General features: G+C 39.9%; 1 protein-coding gene across 1 annotated transcript in view; it reads left to right on the top strand.

Annotated features, from left to right (window-relative positions):
- Positions 1–20,930, top strand: part of LOC141013740 (TGF-beta receptor type-2-like) — a 76,168-nt gene extending 55,238 nt beyond the window's left edge. The window contains exons 9-10 of the mRNA XM_073487583.1: positions 17,136–17,263; positions 19,873–20,930. Coding sequence (XP_073343684.1) covers positions 17,136–17,263; positions 19,873–20,133 — 389 coding nt within the window. The 3' untranslated portion in view covers positions 20,134–20,930. The remainder of the gene's footprint in view (positions 1–17,135; positions 17,264–19,872) is intronic.
- Positions 20,931–21,538: the final 608 nt, after the last annotated feature.

The following is a 21,538-nucleotide window of genomic DNA, read 5'->3' as shown; positions in this document are numbered from 1 at the left end:
CAATCTTCCTTTGTTGACCAGTGTTACTTTTTGTAAATAAACTTTTTCTAGCTTAACTACTACCTCCTGTTTCTTTTCCCTCCTTTACGCTCGGTTTTATTTTACTATGTTACTCCCCTCATCCCCTGGCCTTACGGAGACGTAACAGACTGGAAACTAAAATTGTACCTGGTGAAATATGCCCAGTATTACTTCTTTAAAAGGAGCTGTTTGTAATTTCCAGCCACCTAATTCAAACAAATAGGGGGCAGTATTTCCCCCTTTCTCAATGTTTAGTTCAAACTCGTTTTGCCATTTATCTTATATATTTAATTTGTTTCTATGCAAATTCATTACTGCAAGTTGTTAAAATTGTAAAGACCAAAATAATAACCACTATGTATATATTTATTTACTCATATATTCACCATTGCTCAGTTGCATTCTTTTGTTTCTAATGCACTGATACTGAATTCTGAGAACAGTTCATTCTATTGGTGTAACAAACACATGTCTGTGTAAGCAGGCCTACATCTCTGAGTTCAGCAATGTCTCATTGCTGAACTCAGAGATGTCCTTCTTATTTCTGTAGAGTGAAAAATGAGGGAATTAGGGCGAGTGACAAAACTGGTGCCGTCTGCTCTCCTCCAGAAATTGAGGCTCAAAATTAACATTGTGGCTTAAAAGTGTAAGTCCTACATCTGAAATAAGACCATCAGCTGAAAGACTACAAAATTCCTACATTTCTATCTATACGTTTTTCCAGCTGCTCCTCTCCACTCTAGAGGTCACGTGACCCACACTGTGAAATCTAAAGAGGGGCGAAAAAACGTAAAACTAAAACTGTCACAATTTAAAAACTATATAAGATTTTAAAAAGCTGAATACTAACTGAATATTTCAAAGTCTTGAGACTTGTTCAAAGTTGAAATGGTGTCTGTAGCTAAATCTATAGAGGAGCAGAAGAGGTTGAAAGTGGGGTGGGTTTGGAGAGGATTTGAAGATTTCTCCAATTACTTCTATTGTGAAAACTACAAAGCTGAAAGTGCTTAAAAAGCTGAACATTGTGATAGCTGAACGGTTTCTCTAGCTGAATGTATGTTGAAGCAGTAGCAGAACGAAATTTGAAAAATTCCCCATGAATGGGCAAAATTTTGCAGAAAATGCTGAGTATTTCAAAAAGAATAATAGATAGAAAAGCCAAAAGAAGATGAATATTTTGATAGTCGAACAGTTTCGGTAGCTCAAAATTTGTAGGAGGAAAAGCCGGCCAGAAAACATATGGAAGGTGGAATAATAATAAACTTGAAGAACAACAACAAGAAGAACGAGAAGAGAAGAACAGTATGAATGCCTTCAGCATCTAATAAAAAAATAAATAAATTGAATGTACTTTGTACATCAGGCACACTAAATTATGCACACCAATAAAAGACAAACTATTGATGTAATGTTTCAACCACAGAGGGTCTTGAGGTAAAAGTGAAGTCATGAAGTGAAATGATTCATCAGATACAACACATTTTCAGAAAGATAACAGACTGGTTTGGCCACATCTCGACTCTTATTGTCTGGACGGATCTAAATGTGGGGGGCGGTCCCACCTGATCTGTGATCTTCTGAGATGGTGACTGAGACTTGGGACATCTATACTGGATTAATGATAGTTTAAGGACACTGTAACATGTTGACACTCTTTATGTTTAATTTTTGGAATGATGGACATGGTCTATAATGCACCTACACACAAGTTTCTAATCTTTTTTTCCAGATCATAATATAATATAGGAGACTGCAAGCAAACAATATCATTTTAACATAATAGAGTATAATAATAATAGTAATAATGTAGCATTGTGTCACACACAAACTGGGAATACTGTCCTGGTGTATGTGTAATATACACCAGGACAGTCTAATCTATTTTTGACAAATGCTTAAACTTTAGCTGTCCCTAAAATGGGATGGACCACAGTAGAATCTGGGACTTTTATGTCATCTTTGGCTTCTGGTGTCTTAAGAATGGTGTGGTACAATGATGGTGCAATGGTATAACATCCAACTATTAACCACAGCTCATTCTGGGTTTGAGAAAGAATGTTAACTGTTTGACAGTTAGAAACACTGGCTGGAGTGGGACTTTTCCATTCAGTATGCTCAGCAGTGTTTAGTATCCATCATGTTTAAAAAGCTGCTGTGGAACGTGTTCAGTTACGTAAGGTCAAGGTGTGTCATAGGGCACAATTAATCTGCGTTATTTTTTCTGTAATTAATTATTGAGATGAACACATTATTTTGACAGCCCTAGTACTTATACTTGAGTACAGTTTTTGGCTACTCTACGTTCCACTTCCCACTTCTGCATATTAAACTGACAGCTCTCAATAAGCTCAACAGCTATGTGCAGGAGAGACAAAATGAAAAACAGAGATAACTGTGGATTTTTTTTTTTTTTTCACTAAAGAATAAGATGACAGAGTCAGGTATTAACAAATAACAGTTCTATAAAAAATTCGGGATCTCACTAATTTCTACATGGCTACGGCCCTGATCACATCATAATCATTCGACCCATTGTTCATTTAAAATATGCAGCTTTAAATAAATATTCCCAAATGCACTTCAGTGCTTTAGGGAATTTATCAGCCTTTTTTAAACAAATGCATCAAATATAAACACTTAAGTTACCCTCAATGTGAAGTTATCTCAAATCTCAAAAATGTTGGGTTTGGTTTTTATTTCATTGACCAAATGAAGATAATTGAATGTGTGTACATTTTCTGTTTGCAGCATGGACGGGACTACAACTGCATTTCATCATGCATTAACAATAAGGCTGAACCTTGATCTTCCATGCATCCTAATTATCATTCAGTAGATGTATTTAATTGTGCACACTGTACTGCAATCTGAGGTTCCCTATACACCTTCTACCTATATATGAACAGTGTGTACCTGTTATCCGCTTGTGTGTGTCTGTGACCTATATAGTGCAGACATGAGGTCTGGGTAACTGTTTCCTGTTACGTAGTGACGGGGAGTTTATGTATCAACAGGGACCCTATGGCCCGATGGTCGTGTCTGTCGGACTGCACCTCGACCTCAGCTTCAGGTCTGCAGCAGGAATTTGAGGAATGTCTGATATGTGATGGAGACAATCTGAGCTCTGCTCTTGCCCTTCTTTGGGCAGGAAATCAGGGAGAGCAGGAGTGGATACTGTACCTGTTCCAGCTGGCTGTGTGTGTGTCTGTGTGTGTGTGGTTAAATGGCCTCAGAAGAATAGGAAGATCAAAGTGAGGACATTTTTCATCCTCAGCAGCTGTGAAGTTTGCATTATAGTATCATTGTTGTCAGTAGCATTTTTCTGTATTCGTGCCCCTCACTCATCACTGTCTGTCTGGATGCTACAAACATTTGTATTTTTGTATTCACTGACACGCCTACAACCTATGTATTCTTTCCTAAACTACATTGTGGCAATGTCCCCTAGATTTCCCCACTCATATGGTATGTATGTGGAAGACATATTTGCAGCTGGTAACTACGTTACTCCGCCACTTTCATTTCATTTGTGGGCAACACTGTATTTGTCAAATTGCATTCACACATTCTCATTGCATTCACAATAATGATATTATTGTTTTTCTGGGGAAGGACCAACATGCTCTAATTGTGCACCATTAGAATTTGGCTTGCATGACACCCATGTACAATATATGGACAGCGCATTTTAGGAACACATCCCACAGCAGTACAAGGCACAATCTTTTGCACTTATACATACAGAATATTGAATTCGAACAGATTACTGATTGATTTTTTTACCATGTACCAACACAAAAAGTGACAGCACTATTAAATGATATGCTCAGATTATGTCGAGTCTATGGTAATACAATACTCTCGTCCAATTACCAGCTGTGAGGAGATACCTTCCTAGTGTGATTCCATAGTAAAAAAAAAAAGTGGGCATAAAATCCACAGTTCTTGTTTTGTGTAAGTTTAGCCAAAAACAATGTGAGGCTTCAACAGTCAAATAGAGGACTACCTTCTAAAGTTAGTCAGCTTTCAAAATTCTCTTTTAATGTTTCCATAGACAGTGTTTTCCTGCTGAGCCTCAGCAGAGATAATCAGTGCACCCTTATAGGACAAAACATTTGCAACTATCTTACATGTGACTGCCAGGACAAACATATCTACTGGAATTTGAACTGCCTCTTAAACTTCAGCTGAATGGAATTGAATACATTTTTGCACTGAAACAGGACTGTAAGGGAGTTGTTAGGCAACTGCGACAACACACTCCACATAGACAATGCTTGTGTTTCGTTAGTTAACTAAGCGAGTCAACTACGTAGCCTACTCAACCATAGTAGACGCACAACATTCAAGGGATAAATGTAGTACACAGTCTGAGCAAACCAAAATTAGGCTCTGAAACGCTCCGGTCGAATATAAGGTGTGTGGAGGACTGATCTAGGCCTGTCTATGTCTCAGTTTGGGATTGTGAGTGTGTGTGTGTCCTGTCTCTCCACCCCAACAACAGGGGACAGAAAAGTGGATACAAATACCCTGCACTGGCTTTGTTGCTGTGGTCAGTTATAGTACGTTCTCTGTGTGTCGCTGAGCATTTAATTTACATATCCCGAATTAGCCTGCAGGGCGTGGCAGGGCCTACATGTTCTGTCTGAGTTGAGGGTTATGCAGGGTAATGGAGCAGGGCAAAGAGTTTGCACTGTGCCAAGCAAAAGGTTTGTGGTCCGTGAAGGGAGACAGACTTTGGCAACAACTGGTGAGGGCGTGATGGTTACAGCCTGCCTGGACAAAGGCTGAGGAACCAAAGACATTTCAGAGGAAAAAGGACATCTTGGCTTTTTGAGAAATTTGCTTATTACTTTCTTGCCAAGAAATAGATGAGTAGATATATACCAGTCCAATCTGTGTTTTAAAGTCTGGAGCTGAGGCCAGGAGGCAATTTGCTTAGTTTTTATTAGCTTATTAACTAACACGTTGTTTCTCTTCTTCTCTGATTAATATAAACACAAACAGAAAAAAAGTGCTGAACTAACAGATAAACCTTTGCTTTTTTTTGTCATTTAAGTTTTTATTCAATTTTTTATATGTCAAACATCATACAAAAGACATCAAACTTCAGCACGATCAAATCAACCATATTAAACAAAAATACACAGAATAAAAACAAAATATGCATATACATATAAATATACATACATACATAAATCCCAGCCCATAAACACGCAGCACATCACCCAACACTAAACATTTTGTCCACAAAAAGAGTATATGATAATATATATATATATATATATATATATATATATATATATATATATATATATATATACACACACACGAATCGTCCTCCCCTCACATGTTATAGGCACCTATTCCCCTCTTATATGATTCAGAAAATGACGCCAGACCTGGTAAAAATTCCCTTTGTTATCATTCAACCTTGCTATCATTAATTCATAGCAGGCATTATCTGTCATCAGCTTAACCCAGTCAGTAAATTCTGGTCGAGTCTGACTCTTCCAGTGGTGACAAATGATTCTAGCTGCAGTGATGAAGCCTGTCAGTGCCAAACCGAATTCTGCTTTTGATATTCCTGGTGGTGACCTTGACCTGTCTCCCAGTAGGCAGAGTTGGGGGGATTCTGGTAGAGCTTTCCCAAGCCATTCACCCAGTTTTCCTATAACCTCCTTCCAGAAAGGAAAAACCAAGGAGCACTCCCACAGTGAGTGTAAGAAGGAACCTGCCTGTGCATTACACTTCCAACACAGGCTGTTCTGTATCAAGCCCATTTTATGGAGCCTTACTGGCGTATAATAATACCTGTGAATAATTTTATAATGTGTGAATTTGCCTCGGACGTCCCTGATGGACCACCCTGTGTTTGCTATTATGTTTTCCCATACATCTTCCTCAATGTCACAATTTAGATCTCTTTGCCAAATTAGTCTTAAATTATTATATTTCCCACACTGGGCATCCACAACCATATTATAGAGAACTGAGGCAGAGTGAGCAGAACTAGGCAGCTCAAAAAAGAGTCTGATCATATTTTCCCCTTCGCCTGGTGTAATGCCTGAGGTTCTAACACTACTTCTTAACTGGAGGTACCGCCAAAAGTGCCCTTTCTCTTTCCGGCTGAAATGTGTACTGATTTCTTGAAATGATAGAAACACACCATCTTTATACAGGTCTCCAATCCTGTTCAGGTTCCCCTCCAGCCAGGACTTCCACAGGAAAGGTTTCCGGTCTATTTTTATAGATGGATATTCCAGATAGAGGCATAATCTTGTCTGTATTGGGATATCCTGAGCATCTTGTGTAACTTTGCCCATACTACTCTGGAATGGTGCAGGATTGGATTACTCTCACAACCAGTCAGACTACCCACAGCATTTTGTGACAAGGTTTCAATTGGTTTGAATGGGGCTGTGATTTCCTTTTCTATTTGTGTCCATCCAAGGTGTGAGTCATAGCTGGCCCAATGTTTGGCTAACTTTACCATTTCAAATGCTATATTATAAAGTTCCACATTGGGTAAGACTAGGCCTCCTTTTCTTCTTGATTCATAAAGTTTTTGCATGGTGATTCTAGTTTCTTTCCATTCCATAGATAGTCCTTAATTATCTGATTATACTGCTTAAAGATCCCAGCAGGAATTGTCACAGGTACCATCATTGATATGTAATTAAACTTAGGGGCAACTACCATTTTAATTGTATTGATTTTTCCCATAAGTGTAAGATTTATTGATTTCCATCTGTCTAGGTCATTCTTTATTTTCTGAAGCAACGGAGTCATATTAAGTTGTATAATATTACTCATGTCAGCAGTCAGTCTAATACCAAGATACTTCATCCCTGATGATATCCATTTGAATCGGAGTGCACTAACCGCTGCTGGATGGCATCCCCTGGACACCGGCATAACCTCTGACTTGTGCCAATTGATTTTAGAGCCAGAAATTTGTGAAAACTTTTCAATTGTGTCTAGAAGAATAGGGGCTGATGAATTCGGGTCTGCAGAAAGCCAAGGGATGTCATCCACATACAGAAACAATTTATATTCTCTACCTCCTGCCTTCACTCCTGTAATTCCTGCCTCCACCCTTATTGCAATTGCCAGAGGTTCAAGGAATAAAATAAAAAATAAAGGTGATAACGGATCTCCTTGCTTCGTTCCCCGTGAGAGCTGAAAGAAGGGGGACATTTGTCCATTGGTGAGGACTGATGCTCTTGGTGCTGTATAGATCAGTTTAACCCAGTTGACAAATCCTGACCCGAAAACAAAAGCTTCCAAGACATGTATTAAAAAACCCCACTCAACCCTATCAAATGCCTTCTCCGCATTAAGGGAGAAGGCTGCTACTGGGGTGTTTTCTTGACGGCTCTTCCACATAAGGTGGAGCAACCGTCTGAGATTGTCTGAGGAAGACCTCCCCTTCACAAATCCTACCTGGTCTTCATGAATAATGTCTGGTAAAATATTCTCTAGCCCCATTGCCAGGACGTTAGTGAGCACTTTACAATCCACATTGATTAAACTAACTGGTCGGAAGCTACCTGGATCCAATGGATCCTTATCTTTTTTGAGGATCAATGATATCAAAGCCTCATTAAATGTATTCGGGAGATGCCCCTGTGACAGTGATTCTGAGTAAACTGCAGTCAGAACAGGTGCCAGCATATCTATGTGTTTTTTGTAATACTCCACTGGAAAGCCGTCTAGTCCTGGAGACTTTCCAGGTTTCATGCATCGGATGGCTGCTTTAACTTCTGATTCTGAAATAGGGGCGCCCAGCTCTCCCACTTGATCTGAGGATATCTTGTTAAGTTTGATTTTGGAAAAAAATGTATTCAGCTTGTCTGTATCCGAATCTATCTCTGAAGTATAAAGTTTTGAATAAAAGTTTTGAAACACTAGATTAATTTCCTTTATACTAGTGACCACTTCTTCCTTTACATTTGTAATACCAGTAATCACATAGCCGGCCTCTCTTTGCTTAAGTTGTCTGGCCAATAGCTTGCCCGATTTTTCCCCATTTTCATAAAAATGTGTTTTCAATCTGAACAGAGCGTATTCAGCCTTTTTGTTATAAATCTCATTTAAATCCAATTTCAGAGCGCACACTTGTTTAAGTAATGAATCACTGTAACTATTTGCTAACTGCTTTTCTTTCTCTTTTAGTTGAGATTCCAGTTTCTTCAACTTTTCAATGCTTTCTCTTTTCTTTTTACAAGAGTATGCTATAATCTTACCCCTTATAAAAGCTTTTGATACCTCCCACACTGTGCCCATTTTCTCTGTGGATCTGACATTATTTTAAAGAAGCTTTTGAGGTCCTGAAACAGTAACCTATCAAATACTGGGTCTTGGTATAGCGATGTATTGAATCTCCACCTATTTCTTTTGATGGAAGCCATTTGCATCCGGCTGCTAGACAGAGTTCCACTGTTGCATGATCTGTGAGAGCGATAAGCCAATCCTGCATCCTACAATAGATTCAATCATACTTTTAGAAATTAGAAAATAATCTAATCTTGAGTGGGATTTATGTTTATGAGAGTAAAAAGTGTACTCCTTTTCTCTCAGGTTAATTCATCTCCATATGTCCACTAACCCTAGGTCTTTCATAAGTAAATGTATTGCCTGTCTATCCTTCGGTATAATCTTACTATAGGTTGTTCTATCTAGGACATTATCCTGGATTTGGTTGAGGTCTCCTCCCATTACTGTATGCCCATCGACAATGCCCCCTAACAATTTATTCACTTTGTGAAAAAAATTTGCGTCCTCCACATTGGGGGCATATATATTGCATAGATTTAACTTCATTCCATTAACTATGGCCTCCACACATATGAGTCTACCATCCTCACCTTTGTGTTGTTTTAATAATACAAAATTCAGTTTCTTATGCACCAAAATTGCTTTGGGAATATCTGCCCAACCCAATCTCTTTTAAGTTTAACCACCTCTGAGTTAACCAGGTGTGTCTCTTGGATAAATGCCACATCAGTCTGTTGAGATTTCAGATAGCTTGAACATTTCCTCCTCTTTACCGGGTCTTTTATTCCGTTGATATTCTGATCGACCGATCCGGTCGATATAGGTGTTTCTGTGCTGTCCAACTTAAACCCATAATAATTACCCTTCCTGTGCAGGCTCTTGAACACATTCTTAACTGATTATCACAACAAAATGAACCAACTCTGAAACAGTAACAAAACATGAACAATAGAAAAAACCCTCCCACTGTCACTCCCCACTTCTCACTCTTCATTGAGAAGAACCCTCCCTATTAGCGTGGGGCGCTTCCAAGAAATGCCCCCCAAAACCTCCCCAATCCCCTTCTGCCAACATCCCACATTTTACACTACATGTTGTGATTTGCAGCACTGTGTTATCCGAGCTTATGTCTTATTAGAGACAGGCAATTTGACAAAATGCTGTAGTTTCACAGCTCAAAAAAAGAGAAGATAAGTAGGTAAATAAATAAAATGGAAAAGAAAAATAAATAAATAAATAAAAATGCCAGACAAGTGTTATGGAGGCCTGCCTTTTCAGTTAGATACAATGTACTTTCAACTAAAATAACCCACAGCCTCAACCAAAATGAAGAGGTACGGGAAAAAAAAAAAAAAAAAAAACCTTGCTCGGTCTAATGAAAAAGCTTTACTGTGGTAAGCCTCCAAGTCAAAGCTATCAGTCTATAGATAATCATTAGCCCCTATGTAATTGTGTCCAACAGGTGTCCATGCATGGTTCAAACAAAAGTCCACTGCCTTGTCTGCATTACCAAGTGTCTATTACTTAAATCACTGGGTTGTATTTGGAATTGCATATTTTGCCCACCTTTTTACATTGCCACGGTTAGATCACTCTGGTTCTGCTTCTTTTGTGATAAGCTCTATGGCTTTGCGATGGTCCTCGAAGCTCACCTTGCGTCCTTTCCATGAAAAGCGTATCATCCATCTCATGAAGCTTCTTCCTGATGTCGGAAAACTTTTGTCTCTTTTCCACCACCTCTTTGGTCATGTCAGGGAAGAACATAATGTTGTCGCCTTGCCACTTCATCTCTCTTTTCTCCCGGTATCCGTCCCTCGCCGCGTTCAGCACTCGGTCCTGCTCTAGATAGCTGTGGAAGCGCATGATGATGGGTCTCGGTGGTTGGCCCTCATTGGGCATTGGCGCCAGGGAGCAGTGCACTTGCTGGAGCTCGTTTTCAGCCAGGTGTATCCCCAGTACCTCGGAGATGATCCCTCTCACATATTCCCGCGGCGCCCCACTCTCCAGTTTCTCCTTTAGCCCAACCAGGCGCAGGTTGAGACGTCTGTCTCTATTAGCAGCATCTTGCACAGCTCTCTGCAGGTCTTCATATTGTTTGGCTCGCTCTTTTATTTCTTTAGACAGCCGCGTGTTCTCCGTCTCCAAGTCCATAATTCGCGACTCAGCTTGGTCGAGCCTCTCATAGATAGCAGCGACATCAGTCTTCATCTTTGCCTGAGATGATTTAACTGATTGAACGTCAGACTGTATGTCTTTGAGAATATCGCTCACTTGAGCCATTTCCTGCCATCTCCGGACCAATTTGTTTGGACAGTACTTATCGGCGGTTTCACCCGGTTTTATTTCTCATGTAGCGAAGATTGCCGTAGAATTAGGACGAAGTTGGGTGATTTCTTGGGAGAGTAATTTTCAGGCAGCCATCTTGGTCAGCGGTCACACGTGACTCCCCAACCTTCGCTTTTTAAGAAAAACATTGCAGCATGAAAAGCTTCCTAAAACCACAAGTTGTCATTTCTACACTTATATTTGACTACCAATGAGATAGGTGTTACATGATACATGTCTTTTGGTTCTAGCACTGTAGTGACTGATATTATTCTTACAATAAGTTTACACAACGACATGGTTAGGTTTAAGTGACACAATTACATGGTTAGGTTTAGGCAACACAACTACATGGTTAGGTTAAGCCAACACAACTACTTGATAAGTTTTTTGGAAAAGTCCATTGTTTTGGATGAAATAGAGCCTTTCACAACATTATCCATTTGTTAGAAAGGCTGTCTGTTAGAAAGTCCTGAAGGCAAACTTCTCACATGTGCATGATATGTGTCAGTGTTAGCTAAGCGACTAATGTTTAGTCTGATGTAACTATTTAAGGACCCAATGTTTAGGATTTATGGGAATCTTTTGGCAGAAACTGAAACCAACAACCATTGTGTTTTCATCACCTTAGAATAATCATTTTATATCTACAGAGGGAGCAGGTCCAAGTTATTATGGAACCTGGCCATGTTTTCGCCAGACCTGGCGAGGGTTAGGGTTAGTGGCTGTGTAGAGGGCCCTTCACGTTTCTTAAGTTTTTAGGCCACGTAGGGGAGGGTGAGACGAGGAAGTGTATATTGTTCAATCTGCAACCTCACTGATACGTGCCACTAAATCATACACACTGGACCTTTTAAATAAAGATGAGGTAGACACAATGTTATGTCAGCACAGGGCAAGCGAAGAATGGAAGCAACTAAACACAGGAGCTAAAAAAGACAGAGTAAGTTTAGCACTATGTATAGTATATTTATACAAAGCAAACATGTTATGCAGACACTACAAGCAGTTAAAGCCTGATTTATGATTGCTTTTCACCCAAAATTATGTGTCACAGAATGTAAGTAGTGGAGTCAATAATATTGCTATCAACTGCACTGAGTCACTTTCAGGCCTGGACACAAATGGGACGTCATTCACCTGCTTGCAGCAAAGTTGTGTGTTCGCCAATTTCACTCAGGAGCTAAAAATCCCCCCCCAAAAAACACCTTAAACGTTCACAGCAACCAAATGTTCCATAAACCAGCTGCAGCGATTCAGCCCAAAGCTCTTTTTGGGGGTGGGATGCTTCACTTGTATAAGGAGAAGATTTTGTTTTGATGAGAGGTTGCAGTTCATCAGAGATTCTGCAGGTTAATTTCTACTTCTTATGTTGTAGTTTGTACTGCCTAAATGTGGGATCTGTCTCATGTTCGGAGACAAAGGTCTGTTGAATGCCAAACATGGAGCTGTTTTTTTTTTTTAAGATATCATGTCCCAGACAATGTATCCAGTCACAGAGGTTTCTGCTATCCTCCAGGCCACAAAGGTTTCAGACAAATAATCTGAAAAGGAAACTGTCGTAAACCACTTTCCGCCCCTTAGATTGGATATACTAGGACTTTAACCATTGGCCCCAGACAGCAAGTGGAATCTGAGACTGAGGCTGTGGTTGCAGTCTCTTGTGAAATCTGTTCTTAAACCACACATGACATTTTTCTCATAGCTTCCAAATGTCCGGAGCTGCAGTAGGGATGCTTCTTGTATAGACAGCAGTGATGGTCTGTATGTCTGTCTACTTCTCTAATGTCCCAGATATCATTCAGAAACATGATGACGAAATTGTAGAAGCCCAATCATCATCTGGGTGTTAAATGAGACCTTTCTCTACTTAGTCATGCCTTCATGTTTAGAAAACACGCCACCTCCTTTTATTTCTGTTTCCAACTTTCTCTTTTTAGATCAGCCTGCTCTGCTGTTCCTTTTTTCAGGTGTATCCAGTCGAGGAAAATATGTGGTATTTATACTAGCTCCACAGTAGGAGATCTAAACAGCAGAGAGCTGAGGACAATACCAGCCCTGGCATGAATAACCTCCAGGGGAATGGGCCAGGCCAGGCAGGATCCTGTTTGAAAATACACATGTCAAAAACAGGAAGTGTGGCCCTGTAGAGTCAGCTTCTCTGCACACAGTCTTAATCCCAGCCCTCCAACTTCCTGTCCGGGGGTTCCTCTTCAACCTTCCAACTTCCTGTGTTTGAAGACACAGCGGCAGACACCACAGGGGCCTGACTTAAATAAAACCACTGCAGCTTTTCCTAGATTTCATTATAACATACCTTTTCATTTGAAAATAATCTCACTACAGTGTCTTTATAGGGTGCATTTACACCTAAACTGATTTCTCGTTTAGTGTGCTTGGACAACTGGACTTAGACCTTGGACTTTGAAATGTTGGGTATTGGATCACTTCTGAACAGACTGATGTGGTTTGTTCGTGGTATGAGAGCAAGTGAACCAACCACAGGATTTATGATAATATATATTTGATTTCAGCGTGACTGCAAAAGCTAAATTACTAATAAATTCAGCTGCTGATGGTGAACTGTTCAGAAAGCTATATTATAATTGATTTGTAGCCTATAAGCTGTGGATTTATGTAAAAATCATTCCACAGTAACACGTATTTCAGCGCAGGAATTTTTAATAATTAATAGGTCAAAAGCTGTTATACTGCTGTCCTGTATCCTCCCTGTGTACTTTGTCAGCTCATTTAATCCATTAACAAGTGCATGGCAGCAACCCCCACAGCAATACGCCTCAAATCATTGCTGGACAAGATGCCAGAGATGCTCACAAGTCTTTTTTTGCAAGTCAGAATGTGGACTACTAAACTACCTGAGCATTTTTACTGTTGTGGCGTAGCCTGCTCTATGCGAGCAAGTGTGGCAAGCATACACTAATCTTTTCAAAATATTCACCAGCCAAGCAACGTTAAATAGCTTATTATGCTGAGCTAAACATGTTTGCTAACCATCCATGAATGCTAACGTTTAACTGACTAAATGAACTATCCAGATGTGTTTTCAGGTGCTTGATAAAGTTTGACGTGGTCGATCCAGCATCTTTTATTTTGATCACGCAGGCGTTGCATTTGGCAGGTCTTTTGTTTGGGCCATGTGTGAAGCAAAGGTGATGACAAATGGCACAGCAGCTGTCAGTGTGCTCGCCAGCATACATCATCATCTGTGGCCGCGAGCTTGTGAAAGGTGAGGGAGGGAGAGTGGGAATGACTGTCAGCTCGCCAGACAAAGACTGTTCACAAGTGAGTCCGAGATGAGTCTCAAATACAGGTGCATCTCAGTAAATTAGAATATCATGGAAAAGTTTATTTATTTCAGTAATTCAATTTAAAAAAAAACAGAACTCATATTATATAGATTCATTACACATAAAGTGAAATATTTCAAGCCTTTATTTGTTTTACTCTTGATGATTACGGCTTACAGCTCATGAAAACCCAAAATTCAGTATCTCAGAAAATTAGAATATTGTGAAAAAGTTCAATATTGCAGTCTCCAGGTGTCACACTCTAATCAACTAATTAACTCAAAACACCTGCAAAGGTTTCCTGAGCCTTTAAATGGTCTCAGTCTGGTTCAGTAGGCTTCACAATCATGGGGAAGACTGCTGACCTGACAGTTGTGCAGAAGACAGTCATTGACACCCTCCACAAGGAGGGTAAGCCTCAAAAGGTCATTGCTAAAGAAGCTGGCTGTTCAAAGAGTGCTGTATCCAAGCATATTCATAGAAAGTTGAGTGGAAGGAAAAAGTGTGGTAGGAAAAGGTGCACACGCAACAGGGATAACCGCAGCCTTGAGAGGATTGTCAAGCAAAGGCCATTCAAAAATGTGGGGGAGCTTCACAAGGAGTGGACTGAAGCAGGAGTCAGTGCATTGAAGTCCAGTGTGAAGTTTCAACAGTCAGTGATGATTTGGGGAGCCATGTCTCTGGTGTTGGTCCACTGTGTTTTATCAAGTCCAAAGTCAACGCAGCCGTCTACCAGGAAATTTTAGAGCACTTCATGCTTCCTTCTGCTGACAAGCTTTATGGAGATGCTGATTTCATTTTCCAGCAGGACTTCGCACCTGCCCACACTGCCAAAAGTACCAATACCTGGTTTAATGACCATGGGATTACTGTGCTTGATTGGCCAGCAAACTCGCCTGACCTGAACCCCATAGAAAAGTTATGGGGTATTGTCAAGAGGAAGATGAGAGACACGAGACCCAACAATGCAGACGAGCTGAAGGCCGTTATCGAAGCAACCTGGGCTTTCATAACACCTCAGCAGTGCCACAGGCTGATCGACTCCATGCCACGCCGCATTGATGCAGTAATTCATGCAAAAGGAGCCCAGACCAAGTACTGAGTGCATATACAAGAACATACTTTTCAGAAGGCCGACATTTCTGTATTAAAAATCCTTTTTTTACTGGTCTTATGTAATCTAATTTTCTGAGATACTGAATTTTGGGTTTTCATGAGCTGTAAGCCATAATCATCAAGATTAAAACAAATAAAGGCTTGAAATATTTCACTTTGTGTGAAATTAATCTATTTAATATATGAGTTCCGTTTTTTTAAATTGAATTACTAAAATAAATTAACTTTTCCACGATATTCTAATTTATTGAGATGCACCTGTATTTTGAATACAAGTCTAAGTCAAGTCTCAAGTCTCTGTGTTTGGCGACTTCAGTCGGACTCGAGTCCCTATCTTTACAAGATGTCTCCTTTTTTGTCCTCTCAACCCCAAACATTACCCCTAAATAATATGATGGTATTGGAATGCAGGGTGTTTCTCCTGTGTTTCTCCGCCTCACTCAGAGTCTCCACTGCACCTCATTCTTTCATTTATTTAGTTTGTATTTAAGTCCAATCTTTTGTTCAGTCATTGTTGAGTCTTCTGCTTAGTGTCTGTGCCCGTGCTGTTGCTGTTTTCCCATTTCTGCTGTTGAGTATCCCCGAGCCTGTCTTTGTGTTTGCCTATTCCTTGTTTTGCTGTGACCAAGATTGAAACTTCATCCATTACACTCCCTGCCTACTATCTTGTGCATTTTGGGTTCACCTTCTCTGCTTCAACATGATGCATAGGAAGCTAGTTAATTGGACTGTAGTTTGGATCCAATACAATACAATACAATACAATACAATACGATAAATTATAATAAATATAGGTACTTGCTTTTAACACACCATTAAGTTTCAATTTTGGCATTCCAAGGGAAAAAGTTTGGGCACCATGGATCTAAATAAAGGATTAACTCACCAACTTAGAAATATAGTTTTTGCAATGTACTACAGGTTCATTCACAACGATTAAATGTGAAGAAATCCAAAGCTGGACAGGCCTTATGGTTGCTAAGCTATGATTGAACAGCTGCTGCCTGAGATCCATTTCAACTGGGAAATCTCCATCTGCTGCTGAAGACCATGTGATATGAATGAAAACTCCAGATCAGCAACTAATTAAATACATGGTTAGATTATTGCTGTTTCAAATGTTAACTTCAACCTCACTTTCCGGACTGATTGTGGAATTTTGATCTGATTGGCGATCACTTCTATATTCCTTCATCAATAGATGGGTGGGAACACCACCTATTGATGGTTAATTAGTAATATATCCCCCTTTACAAAAAAAAAAGAAAAATCACCAACCTACACAAGGAAGAAGGTGCTTACACTATGGAAATATGCGTATCATTTTCTGGCTCAGATGGGTAAAGTAGGATGACTTTGCAGCAACTAGTGTCTCATTTCACAGCAACTGTGAGATCCTGAGAGCCCTCTCTTTAGTGCTGAAGACAGACTGCAGCTGTTGTGAGTTCAGTTTCATGAGGTCTGGAACCAGTCCTGGAACTTTGTTTTTCATTTTTCATGATTTTGACGTTACGCTCGTTTTTTCCCCTGCTGGTTCTTCTGCATGATATCCTTAAAAAAAAAAAAAAAAAGACATATTGTGATTTTGGTGTATGCTATGGTCTGAGGTTGCAACTAATTGCTCATTAGCAGAAGCCAATTTGTTGTTTTTAGAAACAATAATTTTTCAAGTGCCAGAGTGAGCTTTTTACCCTCCCATGGAGACATCATAGAAGACAATTTATTTCCCACCATCACCAGTGCCAGTGTACAAAGCTGACAGCTTGGGTGGAACTAACAGCTCAGTCGTTGAGGTAAAATTACCTCATACCAGGATGCTTTTACACTTTCTAATAACATTAGCTCGATAGGCCACCTGTTTGACTCTTTTTTATATTTTTTTAAATGACATGACATATGCAATTGTTGTATTCATGGTGAACTGAGCCAACTCCTCTACATCTTGTTATCATCACATACTTGCCTGGAAGTGACAGAAACATGATGGCATGGACAAAATGATATGAAGAAAGCATACCTTCTGCAGTTGGGACTGTGTTGATTTGCAGTCAATATCTAATCCATGGCTTGTGTTTGTGTTTACAGAGATGAAGGAGTACGAGCCGGCATATGGCTCTAAAGTGCGAGAGCACCCCTGTGTGGAGAGCATGAAGGACAACGTGCTGAGAGACAGAGGAAGACCTGAGATCCCAGACACCTGGCTCAGGCATCAGGTATGTGCTGCTATATTGGAATGACATTTACATACAATACGCAGTGAGGATATGCATTGTTGTTGATCATTCTGTAGGAATTTCCTGGTTTATTTTATTTATTTTTACATGGACAGAGCACATTAATCAACATCATTATAAATATGTCAGCCAAAATGCTAATTTTCAGATGTTGTCCCTTGGTTTCATCATTAAATAATACACCATCAACGCTGAATATAGTCTTCTGCTAATGTTTTCATTTAGACGGTAGATGATTCAAATACATGCAGACAGACTTTATGTGATTGATCTTGATATCTTTTAAATGCACAAACGCATAGTATTTCATATATATTTAAACCAAAAAGTAAATACGTCACGTCATTGATGATTGATGATTCTACTTTACAAAAATAGATACATCAATCTCAAATGCTGTAACCTTAACTGTCCAAAGTCAAGACTTTATTACAACAACAAACATGGCAATGGTAGAGGACGTTGTGATGGTGTGTCTGTGGTCTGTAAGGCCATTAAAGCAACACTAGGTAGTTTGGACTCATTACTACCCCCAGCTGGCTGAGAAGCGCAATTATTTGTTACCAGTGTCGTAAATACTGTCGCTGTATGAGCATCCCTGGGGAAAATGAATACACATGAATTTGTTGACGGAGTCGGCGAATCACGAAATCGTCTGAAAAAACCTAGATTCAGAGATAGCAGTTGGTAGTTTGTTAGCATATAGGCTGCACAGCACATTAGCATGCTAGAATTATTCTCATACCGAGTTGGTTATAGTGATTGCACCGACTAAGTTACTTCCAAAACACGCGCTTGGGCGTGAATGTGTTCAGTAACGTCTGAAAATATAACTGTTTTTCGGGCGTTACTAAATACAATCGCAAGTTGATGTTGTGTTTGGTGTAATAACTACAACCAACTCGGTACGACAACAGTAAGTAGCATGCTAACGTTACCGATAATAATAGCCTAACGTTACCTCCCGACCACACTGTTCAACAATTACATTGATTATCTGCATGAACTAAGGAATCTGCAACTTTTCAAGACAAGACGTTCATAGTGTTTTAGTAAGTTAGTCATCGTTTACAGTCACTACATGAAAACGTGCAAGCTATCGAAACGGACAGCATTAGATTATCTCCCGGCTTAATTACTGTTATAAACTGTGGACAAATAGTGCCCCAATGAACACCACATAACAACAAATCAACTCAAAGTAAAAGTCGATAAGATAATAAATATGTATATATGTAATATATGACTTACAAATCCAGTAGCATCAAGGCTAGGTCGCCATCAGTCTTGAAACCCATTTCTTACTCAGCTCGCACCACCGAGTGTAAGCTGGTCCAATATTTATCCTTGTCCGGGCTCTGTTCTATCACTTTCTCTTTTTCTTTTCTTCGCCTCCTCAGACAATACCTTCTTGGCTTTTTTAGCTGGCTCAGCCATGGCCTTGGTTTACGAAAAATCCAAATAGCTGCTGGCTAAATCCACAGACGAATAAACGTGTGACGTATGCCGTAAAGCAGGTCGCACTAGACGCCTTTACGTCAGATAGGTTCCGACCCGCTCTGGGAAGTTACACAGTGCAGTTTCTGCTGGCGCGACCCCCCTCAGGCTGCAGAGACGTCACCATTCATCCTATTAACCGTTTTTCTACCACTTAACTGAGTTTAGAAACATTATTTTAAGGTCGAAAAACTACCTAGTGTTGCTTTAAATACATTGGAATTTGTCAACTGATTTGTCATTTCGAGTACTTTTGAATGTCCGCGATTCTTCAAACTTCCTCATTGTTACCTATGGTCCTTTTACTTGAATTATTGGCTACACTGCACCCTATGATTTCTGGTGGTACTGCTCAGTTTTGTCCACATCCGTAAGCTTTCAGAAAACGTGCACAAATATGGCTGAAATTAAATCAGAGTACATACAGACGGCTCTGTCCTTGTCCATATACGTATCTAACACTGAGTACAAATGAGCCTGAATGGTGTCACAAGAGTTTGGGAACCACTAGTTTAATCTTTACAATATATTGTATTTTACAAACATATTTTATCTTATCTTTATCTTAGCTTTTTATTAGGATCCCCATTAGCACCTGCAAAAGCATTGGCTGTGCTTTCTGAGGTCCACCCCACATATAGTCTTATGCATTTATATACACTACGTCCATGTAAACACAACAAAGAGCTCCTTTCAAGAAACACAAACTAATAAATAAACAACAATTCCTCAAAAAAATTAAAGCAAATTTAATTTCTGCATTACATATATATGTATGTATATGTAAACACACATAACCAGGATGCTCTGATGTATGATGCTCCTTTGTCAACAGACGATTGTAGTTGTATTGGTGGTTATGTGTAAATATTGCATTAAAATAAGTTGAGTTTGGTTGAGAAGCCGCTTCCTTACCTCAACGACTCTCTAAGGACATTCCCACACAGAGTTTAAAAGCCTGCAACTCCCCTCCAGTTAGTTAGAGCTGAAGAAGCCTCTTGAATGAGAGGTGAGAATCTTTACCCAAACAGTCCTAAGACTTTAATTTAGTGTGGAGTCTGAGATTCCTTGCTCTCTATCTCCCCTGACAGGGTGTCGCAGTGATCTGCGCCACCATCATGGAATGCTGGGATCACGACCCTGAGGCCCGACTCACTGCCCACTGTGTCGCTGAACGCATCTGCGAGTTGGAGGATGAGCTGGACAAACTGTCAAGCCGCAGCTCCTCAGAAGAGAAGATCCCTGAGGAGCTGAAGATCCCCATAGAGGTGGAGATCCCAGAGGAGATGGTTAAAATCACAGAAATACAGGACATCATAGCTGTGGACTGCTCCGTGAGTGACGAGAAGTGAGAGAAAGCTCTATGTTCTTTAAAGGACTCTGAGGGAGATTTTTCAACAAGGGCACTTATTCTACTTTGATGGGATTGAAGGGAGATCTTCAGGAGCTGAGGTCCTGCCTACAGGCCTTTGAGTTGAGTCGCAGTGTCATATCTTCTAGGCTGGCAGAGACGGACTCTGGGTGATACTCTTGGACTTCAGCTCTTCTAAAATGTAACAACTTGTCTTAATCAGCTGAAAAGCTGAAGTTAACTCGAAGCTTCCAAAGATGTGCTGGGCATGGAGACAGTAAGAGTCAGAAAGGCTTTGCTCTCTTTATGAAAAACAAACAAGGCAATAATTATTAAACCAAAGACATTTGATGTGCACTTTACCATGTAATACTGACAGATATATCATAAGTTCATGCATTGTCACATGTTGGAGTTAAGGTGAGTTGATGCCTAAACGTGCCTAAATGTGTACGACTTTGAGCCAGCAGAGATGTTTCCTTAACACTGTTGATGCTGTGGACTCCATCCTCAACAGCAGGAATCCAAATGACTGCGTGCGTGTGTGTGTGTGTGTGTGTGTGTGTGTTTGTATTTTACCCTGTTATACTTAAACCTTGTTTGCCAGATAAAACAAGCACAATGTACATAGAGACAATAACTGTATATAAGTGACAATCAGCCAAAAGAGGGAAAGTAATGTTTTTGAGAATTCTGAGAAGAGTGCCAAGATCTTTGGCTTACCCTGCCATACGTATAGGTGTGTTATATGTAAATATTGTAAATCTTTTATGAATTAAAGATAATTCTGTATACTGAGACTCTCTTCTTACTTTTTCTGTAAACCAACCAAACCTGGGAGCAAGATTAGATCTTTAGTACATTTTCTTTGTTATTCAACACTGTACTATCTTGTACAGTATGTTGCTGGACAGGTAATATAGCGTGAATTTGTTAAGCTTTTCGCCAAAAACCGCTGCCTACTGTTCTTAGAAACGAGACTGATGAGATCACTGAACCAAAACAGTCAAGCTGCAGGCTGGTAAACCAATCGCTCAATCACTCAATCATCGCTGAGGAAAATGGGAGAGTCTGGTGATAATTATCTGCATGTTTATCACTAGAAGCAGCTACTTTCACATGATACTTTTCACAAGGACAGTGAGGAGATGGTCGGAGGAACCTTATGAGACACTTTAGGAATGTTTTGAGGTCACGGAATGGCAGTCACTTTGTGAGCCGCATGGAGAAGACATTGATGGGCTCATGAGTGCATCACGGATTATATCAACTTTTGTGACTCCACTGTTCCAGCTGAGACTGTGCATTGTTGCCCAAATAACAAGCCGTAGGTAACAAAGGACATCAAAGAAATCCTCAATGAAAAGAAGAGGGCTTTCAGAGCTGGCAACAGGGAGGTGAGAACA

Source organism: Pagrus major, chromosome 18 (assembly GCF_040436345.1).
Source record: "Pagrus major chromosome 18, Pma_NU_1.0".
Taxonomy (NCBI): domain Eukaryota; kingdom Metazoa; phylum Chordata; class Actinopteri; order Spariformes; family Sparidae; genus Pagrus; species Pagrus major.
This window is presented reverse-complemented; position numbering and strand designations above follow the sequence as displayed.